This window comes from Sander lucioperca, chromosome 11 (assembly GCF_008315115.2).
Source record: "Sander lucioperca isolate FBNREF2018 chromosome 11, SLUC_FBN_1.2, whole genome shotgun sequence".
NCBI lineage: Eukaryota > Metazoa > Chordata > Actinopteri > Perciformes > Percidae > Sander > Sander lucioperca.
In genome coordinates, this window is record NC_050183.1 from 32,754,760 (window position 1) to 32,764,759 (window position 10,000).

The window sequence follows — 10,000 nt, forward strand, 5'->3', positions numbered from 1 at the left end:
TAAGATATATGTGTGACTTTTTTGCAACGAAAATGAGGGGATTATGAAATCACGCAAGCCCCGCAGATTTTGCGCGGAAATCTGCAATTTATGCAGCGAAAGTGCGGCGTATTTGAAAAAATTTACCCCACCCCTGCATAAATATGCAGACTTTGGCTGATTATGCATTGAATTATGCGATCGCATAATTGCATTTTTCTGGAGGGACTGACTTTAAAATTCGTGCTCACTGTCGGTACACGATCCGTTCTGCACATGCGCAAGATAATACTGTTTTACCGAGGATACGACCTGCACGATCTGTTCCACGCTAGCCTATGGCTAGCCTCCACCGGGAAGCTGACGTTAATTTAGCTAACAGCTAATTCGGCTAACCGCTAGCTGACAGCTAGATTCAGTCTAAAATAACGTTAACTCAAACGTAATGGGAAAAGCAGCTACAGCTAAATTAAGACTTCACAGTAATAACAATAAAGACAAGTATTGAGTGATTGTATTTTAAATGAGCACAAGTAAAGTAGAACTGACGTAACAGCTGTTATATATGTTAGGTGTTTGTTATATATGTCAACGTTTATTTTCAAGTTTTATTTTGAGGGTCTTTTAAAGTTATTACATGCTGTCTCAGCTAGCAGTTAGCCGAATTAGCTGTTAGCTAAACTAACGTTAGCTTGCCTGTGGAGGCTAACGGCAGACCGCTACAATCAGCTAGCGGTTAGCCGAATGAGCCGTTAGCTAAACTAACGTTAGCTTGCCTGTGGAGGCTAACGGCAGACCGCTACAATCAGCTAGCGGTTAGCCGAATTAGCTGTTAGCTAAACTAACGTTAGCTTGGCTGTCGACCGGAAGCGTGGAACAGATCGTGCAGCGTCGTAAATCCTCGTACAACTGCGCATGCGCGAACATTTTGCGCATGTGCAGAACGGATCGTGTACCGACACTCACCACACGAAAATAACAACATTAACATGTTCAGTACACAAATCAATAGATTCAATAACGTGACCATTTCACGAACTGCCGTGAGACTGGCTGGTGTCCCGCTGCGCTGGCCAGTCATGTGAGCGTGGATCAGACTTGTCGGTGTGTTTTGAGGCGGTGTGAGAGTCTTCTACAGCAGTGGTTCTCAAACTTTTTTCAATAATGTGCCCCATTTGAATTGTGTTTTTAAGACAAGTACCCTCTGACCAGCGATAGATTTACCAAAACAACAGCCGTGTGACTGGAGGAAGGAAGGAAGGTTTTCCTGTTATGATGGAGGATTTGCACCGTAATATTTTTATTTGTAATCTTCTGCATGTGTGTGTGCTGCTGTGCGTCCCTGTGTGTGTAACAAGCATAGTGTGCACGCACTGTGCACGAGCCTAGGAGCATTTTACTAATGCTCTGTTAAAATAACAATGAAATGCTGCGTTATTGACTTTAGACCAGGTTTTTGTTGGTCAATGGTGCCATCACTTCCCACTGCCTCGAGATAGCAATACGCCCAGAATGCACCTGAACACACCTCCCTGTAAGACCAGCACGCCCAGAATGCACCTGAACACACCTCCCTGTAAGACCAGCGTGCCCAGAATGCACCTGAACACACCTCCCTGTAAGACCAGCACGCCCAGAATGCACCTGAACACACCTCCCTGTAAGACCAGCACGCCCAGAATGCACCTGAACACACCTCCCTGTAAGACCAGCACGCTCAGAATGCACCTGAACACACCTCCCTGTAAGACCAGCACGCTCAGAATGCACCTGAACACACCTCCCTGTAAGACCAGCACGCCCAGAATGCACCTGAACACACCTCCCTGTAAGACCAGCACGCCCATGGGCCACAGATGGGTGCAGGTGCATTTGTTATTTAAACGACGTGGGTGCTGGACGGGAAACTGACAACTGCGTTGTCTTAAAATAGCAAAGACACTTGCGTCGGGCTTTGTGCTGCGCCGAGTGCAGGATAGGTCCCTTGGTGTTCTTGCATCACATTAATTATGAACAGGTAAGTGGTCTTGAAGAGGATTGTTTGTACTTCTGTCTCGGTCTTGACAATCTCTCACTTGGACTCAAACTTCTTTGGACTCGATCTTAACTAGTCCTGGTCTTGGATTCGACAACGGTCGTCTTGACAGCAGCCCTGTTTCTATCTATTAAGCCACCATCCATCCATCCATCCATCCATCCATCCGTCCATCCGTCCATCCCTCCTGTCAGCTGCTAATGAATCCATCTTCCTTCCTTCTGCTGTTAATTAACAAACACAATCACCTCTGGACCTGGATCCATACTACCACACATCCCTCTGTATGTATTCATTATATGTGTGTGTGTGTGTGTGTGTGTGTGTGTGTGTGTGTGTGTGTGTGTGTGTGTGTGTGTGTGTGTGTGTGTTAACCACGGACAGTCCTGGATCTCGCTGATAAACTGAAATGAGAAACAAGGTAAAGCCGGAATTCCTCGTGTTTCTCCGCGCTAATGCTCTTACTCTCCGTCTTTATTCGCTGCTAATTAATTAGACCACGAACACCCCCACCTCCCCCCTCCGAAAACCCCCGAAAATACCCAGCGCTGACGGCTGGTGCGGCGCTGCTGCTGAATGAATGCATGGCGAGATATGCTGGCAGGATTAGAGAGTTCTCCTCCTGCCGGTAATCCGGCTAGCGAGACGGCAAGAACACGTCGCCTATTGTGGCCGAGGGATGCACTTCTTTCTGCTTTTGTTTTGAAAAGACGCTCATTGTCCGCCGTCTCCTGGGTAACACACACACACACACACACACACACACACACACACACACACACACACACACACACACACAGGAACACACACAGACACACACACACACACACACACACACACACACACACACACACACACACACACACACACAGGAACACACACACACACACACACACACACACACACACACACACACACACACACACACAGACACACACACACAGACACACACACACACAGACACAGACACACAGACACACACACTCACACACACACACACAGACACAGACACAGACACACACACACACACACACACACACACACACACTCACACAGACACACACACAAACACAAACAGACACAGACACAGACACACACACACACACACACACACACACACACACATACACTCACACAGACACACGCACACACAAACACACACAGACACAAAAAAACACACACATACGAGAGTAATAATCTGTGTGTGTGTGTGTGTGTATGTGTGTGTGTGTGTGTGTGTGTGTGTGTGTGTGTGTGTGTGTGTGTGTGTGTGTGTGTGTGTGTAATACCAGCAGACAATGGGCAGATTTCACTTAAAACACGTCAGTGCCAACCTCGTTATCCCGGCCTGACACGCTGACAACAGCACACACACACACACACACACACACACACACACACACACACACACACACACACACTCACACACCATAAATCACCCAGAATGCAATGTGCAAACAATGAGACGCAGCTAATCACACAACAAACACACACACGCTGCAAGACACACGACAGGGACGATGTTGGTCTGAGATTTAACTGTAAAGGTGAATTAAGTAGTAATTAGGTTCCAAGTTTCAGGAGGTTTTGTAGGAATGAGCGTCAGTATCTCGGAGCAGGAATTAAGATGTGCTGCAGATGTTTTTATCTGGTATTGGAAAAGTCTCTGTGTCAACACATAAACAAAACAAAAACTACTTAAAGGAACACGCCGACTTACTGGGACTTTGTCTTATTCACCGTCTCCCCCAGAGTTAGATAAGTCCATATATACCCTTCCCATCTCCGTGCTAGCCTAGCTTAGCACAGATCCTGGAGGTAACCGGCTCCATCTAGCCTAGCTTAGCACAGATCCTGGAGGTAACCGGCTCCATCTAGCCTAGCTTAGCACAAATCCTGGAGGTAACCGGCTCCATCTAGCCTAGCTTAGCACAGATCCTGGAGGTAACTGGCTCCATCTAGTCTAGCTTAGCACAAATCCTGGAGGTAACCGGCTCCATCTAGCCTAGCTTAGCACAGATCCTGGAGGTAACTGGCTCCATCTAGCCTAGCTTAGCACAGATCCTGGAGGTAACCGGCTCCATCGAGCCTAGCTTAGCACAGATCCTGGAGGTAACCGGCTCCATCTAGCCTACTGCTCCCAATAAGTGACAAAATAACGCCAACATGTTCCTATTTACATGTTGTGATTTGTATAGTCACAGCGTGTACAAATAACAATGTCACATGACACACAGCCATCTTCTAACCGTAAACATACTGGGAACTATATTCTCAGAAGGCGAAGCACTGCTACTCTGCTACTTGGGCGGAGTGATTTGCTCGCAGCACCTGAGAAGCCCCGTGGTGAGGAGCAGAAAGTTCACTCAGAGTTGGAGTAATAATCACTTTGCCCATGTAGCAGTGCTTTGCCTTCTGAGAATATAGTTCCCAGTATGTATACGGTGCAATGTCTCTTTGTCACACACACACACACACACACACACCTTCTCCCAGTCATCCCATAAGTCCCTGTGGTGGTCACTGGTCTCCATTGATAACCACAGAGCTTCTCCAATCCCTCTTCTTGGCTCCGACTCTGGCGAGAACTATCCCCGTGTGTGTGTGTGTGTGTGTGTGTGTGTGTGTGTGTGTGTGTGTGTGTGTGTGTGTGTTACCCCCCCCCCCCAGTGCAGAGTGTGTGTTGGACAGATAGGTGACGGCGTGCCGTCGGGGTCAGAACTGCTCCGCTGCATTAAGAGGATTGTCGGCAGTGAACACACACACACACACACACACACACACACACACACACACACACACAGGAACACACACACACACACACACACACACAGGAATCATATTGGGATGTTTTCTGCTCCTAGACAATGAAGCTGAGCTGGAAAATGTCCTGTTTATGCGTATATTACTGTGTGGAATTAGTACTTTTACTGCAGTTGCTCTAAGTATCTGTTAAACCCGTTTTTGAGGAAACTAAACACTATTTTTAAGCGATACGTTGTGGATACGTTGGTATCTGTGGCCGCTGCTGTCGCTGGCCAACGCTGTTGTTATTCTCCAAGTAATGCCCATTTATCATCTGCTGTCATGGCAACACACACATACACATACACACACACACACACACACACACACACACACACACACACACACACGCACACAGACACACACACACAGACACACACACACACACAGACACACACACACACACACACACACCCACACACACACACACACACACACACACACAGACACATACACACACACACACACACACGCACACAGACACACACACACACACACACACACACACACACACACACAGACACACACACACACACACACACACACACACACAGACACACACACACACACACACACACACAGACACAGACACACACACACAGACACAGACACACACACACACACACACACACACACACACACTTGCGCACACACACACACACACACACACACACACACACGTCAAACGACAGAAAATCTCACCCAGAGTGACGGCGGGAACTTTGTTGTTGACAGGAAGTATGGTGATGTTGAGGTCATACACGGGAAGCGTGCCGTGGAGGGGCACGGGTGGGGGCGGGGCGTCGCCGTGACAACAGCCGTCCGTCCCTCCAGCCTCCCCGTCAGAGATGATGAGGGTGACAGTGTCGAACACCGGCTTTGCTCCGATCTCTCCCCCTGAAACAGGAAACAACAACAAGGTGTCTGATGAAGAGCTTCTGGAAAAACAGACACACGGACACTTTCACAGTATATAAACTAGACCAGCAGGTCCCGTGTCTCTGGACGGAGACCAGTGAAGGATATTAGAAGATCTTTCCCGGTGATGGCTGAGCGTTACTGAGCAGCCTCCAACTGAGCTTGAAGACGTAGATGTGACGTGAGCAACCTGTCTGAAAGTTGGAAGTCTTCTGGTAGCTGTGCCAAGAGAAATCTCAATCATTCCCAATCTAGCAGAGACGGAGAGCGTAGGTATATGTAAGGAGATAACATAGGCACAGGCTAATTAATGATCACTAAAATGATAGTTAACATTAGTAATTAAACTTAAACAGCTAATGGAAGTCCAAACTGACTGAGAGCTTCTCCTGTACTATACGGTAATTCCTCTACTATGAGACAGTAAGTCTCGTGGTTATGACCCAATCGTTAGCCTATTTTTATAAAAACGTCTGCTACGGAGCCATAACGTGAGGTACAAGGTAATGGAGCCTTTTATACATTGTCGTGTTTCTTTAGAAATAAACAATGGACAAATAGAGTCTTTAAACTCTTCAGATGTAAAGTTATTCTCTGTCAAAGTGACGTCAAAATGAATGGCAGTCAATGGGATGCTAACGGGAGGTGATGGCTTGGTAGCATCAAAATGGCGCCATAGGAGGTTCGCGGTCCGAGGAGAAGCTTACCCCGTTGGACACTTTACACCGTTACATTTTGGGGGGTAGGCCCACGTCGTCTCCCATGATGCTCCTCCACGCAGGGGGCGGAGCAAGATGTTTTAAACAGGAGGTTCAGTCCAACTCTAGCCTTGCTCCATTTACAGCAGCTACATGTAATGAAGCTCAGTGTACATTATTTTAGGAAGACTTCTAAACTTAATCACCTCTCTCTCTTCCTAAAACTGATCAGCTGGTTTCGAGGCGTTCCCTTTTCAGTTAAACCAATCAGAATCGGCCATGAATTTCACGAGCCAATCACAGCATGACATCCCTGCTTTAAATCTGTTTCTCTCCCTGCTGCTGTCAGCTGTCATTTCAGGCAAAGAGTGCAACCCTCCTCCTCCCCTTCCACCTCCAGTCATCGTCACCCACGGCACCCTGGGTCTTCCTCCGGCAGACCGTTCCCGTCGACTCCTTCAGGTCCGGTCGTCGGGCTCCTTCGCCACCACCACCACCAGTGTCTAGACTCCGTCGGGGATGTGTCTTGGCTTCTCTACCCCTTTAAAAATGATTTTATAACGATGGAGTCTAATCTCCAAATACTCTGTACATTTCATATTATGTATATGTACAAATAAACCTTTGCATATCTGCAACAAAGTCTCTCCTGATTGAACTATTTTTCAAGATATAAGTAGAGATGCACCGATAGAGCGGCCGGTGACCAGAATTGGCCGGTTTTCACGTGCTCGGCCATGACCGGCGACCGGCAGGTCAGTCTGACATTATGGTGATTTCATGCCGGTCAACGCTACAATTAACTGACAACATAAGTTATACCAGTTACAGTTCTCAAGGACGCACGCACACACGGACGCCACAGCACGGACGCCACAGCACGGACGCCACAGCACGGACGCCACAGCACGCTCTCTTTCTCCTTTCTCTCAACTTTTCCGCCGTGTGTAGCTCGTACCCGCTCGCGGTGTGAAGCGCGTGTCGGCGCTATTCTCCCACATGTAGGAACCTGGTGAATTAACCTGCAACATGTCAGCTGTTTGGGAATTCTTCAGCGTGTGTGCAGAAGATAACAAGTTTACAACATGCAACACCTGCAAGGAGAAAGTAGGGCGTGGAGGGACGACACCAAAAACCTAAATCACATTTCTTTAGTTGATATTGATGTGAAAAGAAGGAAATGGTTCTAACATTGCTCTTTAGATGTGTGTGAATGTCCCACACCAGGAGTAATTTATATAGTTCTATTTTATAGTGATCCATTATCTGTTCAACACATGTTCTATTAAAGAAAAGATAGAAAATAAATATTTGTGTGCTGTAAAGTGGTTAGAAAACATGAAATCAGAATCGGCTAAAATCGGTATCAGCTGGTCTAACTCAAAGAAAATCGGAAACGGCCTAGAAAGTTGTAATCGGTGCATCTCTAGATATAAGATAACAGAATGCCCCAAAATCTGTACATAATGTTGGTAAAACATGATAGTTAGTCCAAATAGTTAAAGAAAATAATATTACACACACTTTTATCTAATTGATCTCCAAATATCTTCATCATTCTGGATCGGTCATTCCCAAAAATAATCTTAAAAAAAAAAAAATCTCTCACACAAAGCTGCTCAAAGTTAGTAAAGTTCTCAAAAATGTTGAAAAAAAAACTGAATGAAATGTCGAAAAAAAAAAAAAACACAAAAACATTTGACAAAGTGTCACAAATGTCAAAAAAGTGAAAAAAGAAATATGAAAACAAATCACATTGTGGACTTATTCTCCCTAACTGTCCGTCCACACCGCCGCCGACTTGATCTTCTAAAGGTACAGGAAGTCATTCATTTTCAATGGAAGCTGCTTCTCTCAGCTGCAAGGAGCGGAAAATCTGTCGGCGTCGCGTTTTGGGCGTTTTGAGCGACCAGAGCGTCAATCAGAAAGTTGAAAGTAGGTCAACTTTATGGTAATGAGCTATGACGCGGTTCAGCGACAACCAATCAGAATATAGACGTCCTTCACGCTGGCTGATTCCAGAGAAACATACGATGTAAACTTTGGTTCCTACCAAAACATTAGTTCAGAGAAAAAGGAGGAGAAGCTCATCATGGCCGTTGCTGGGTTCCCTATCATTTATGATATTTGCGTATAGGGACCAGTTAACGTTACCTGCCGGTCACATGGTCTCTAAACAGTCCGCTCACGGTGAAGTCCTGCACGGATCAACAGCTGGCGGCTGCTCGCTCTGCCTGCACGCTGCTGCGGTTCAGCGGCTAACGAGCGAGCTAACTGCTAACAGACACCGCTGCGACCAACAACCAATACACATTCTGTCATTATATATGTCATTTATAAAAGGTTTCTAGTGTCAGTGTATTGGCCGTGCAGTGGCTGCTTGATCTTTTTCCATGATGAACATAGAATGCTGCTACGTCAGAGCGGCCAAAGCCTCAAACAGCTTCCCCGGACTTTCTGACCAGCGTCCTCGACCGGGCGGCCAGAGCTTCTTTGCAGCTCAAGTCGGCGGCGGTGTGGACGTACAGTTAACCATTCATATTTTTGAGGGGGACAAATCTACCTCTTCTAAATATTGCCCTGCATTCCCCCCCTCCTCTGCACCTAAGCCCTCTCACCTGTATGGACGTAGTAGACGTGTCCCTGCTGCAGGTCCTGCTGGGAGAACTTGTCCACGGTGAGTCCGGCTCGCCGTAGCGCCCCTCTGGCGGGACTCCGGGCCAGCATGTAGGTCAGTCTGGAGTCCTCGCTGTCCCGGTCTGTGGCCGACAGGTAGTCCACCGTCACCTGCACCTGCCCCGCCTCCTCGCAGCTCAGCTCCCCCCGCAGACCCCCGCCCAGCTGGGGAGGCTCGTCGTTCATCGGCAGGACCTGAGGACGCCACATCACCAGACTTTAAATGCAGCAGAATTTAATAATTATTCAAATATCTTAAAGGGTAACTTGTATGTTTTTCAACCTGGACCCTATTTTCCCATGTTTCTGTCTAAGTGACTGATGGGAACAACTATCTTTGAAATTGTTCCAGCATTAAGCGAGAGAAACAAGCTGCAATGTAACGTTAACGGACAATTGTGTACCTTCAGTTAGCGTCCACTAAAAGTTCTTTTGTTGCTGCTGACACACTCAGATTATTATTCTAAGTGTCTGACAACATTATGAAAGGATCCCTACAGAGATAGACCTTTTAGTTAAAGAGTAAGATTCTTTTAATTTAACATGAAACAGCCCCGAAATCACCATCACCAAACCCACCAGACTCCATGTAAATAATCAGGACTTTTAGCGTGTATAGAGCCAGCATATTTTCACATGTAAATCGGTAAACTATGTGTTTATTTCAACCAAAACTAGAGTGGTAATTGTTGTAAAAGTGGAAAGACAACCCAAAAGAGCTTTTCATAGTTTTATTCTGTTTCTGTCGACTTTAAATAAAGTGTGTTTTACGATGCTAAAATAACTGTTTATTTGCATGGAGTCTGGTGGGTTTAGCGAACGCAATTTCACGGATGTTTTCATGTTTAAAAAAAGGATCTTACCTTTTTGTTAAAGAGTAAGATCGTTT

General features: G+C 46.5%; 1 protein-coding gene across 1 annotated transcript in view; it reads right to left on the reverse strand.

The window, feature by feature from the left end:
- The window catches only part of frem1b (Fras1 related extracellular matrix 1b), an 81,697-nt gene that overhangs the window by 43,266 nt on the left and 28,431 nt on the right, over positions 1 to 10,000 (reverse strand). Inside the window, exons 10-11 of the mRNA XM_036007701.1 lie at positions 9,054 to 9,306; positions 5,522 to 5,716 (exon numbers count right to left, since the gene is read on the reverse strand). Coding sequence (XP_035863594.1) covers positions 5,522 to 5,716; positions 9,054 to 9,306 — 448 coding nt within the window. The remainder of the gene's footprint in view (positions 1 to 5,521; positions 5,717 to 9,053; positions 9,307 to 10,000) is intronic.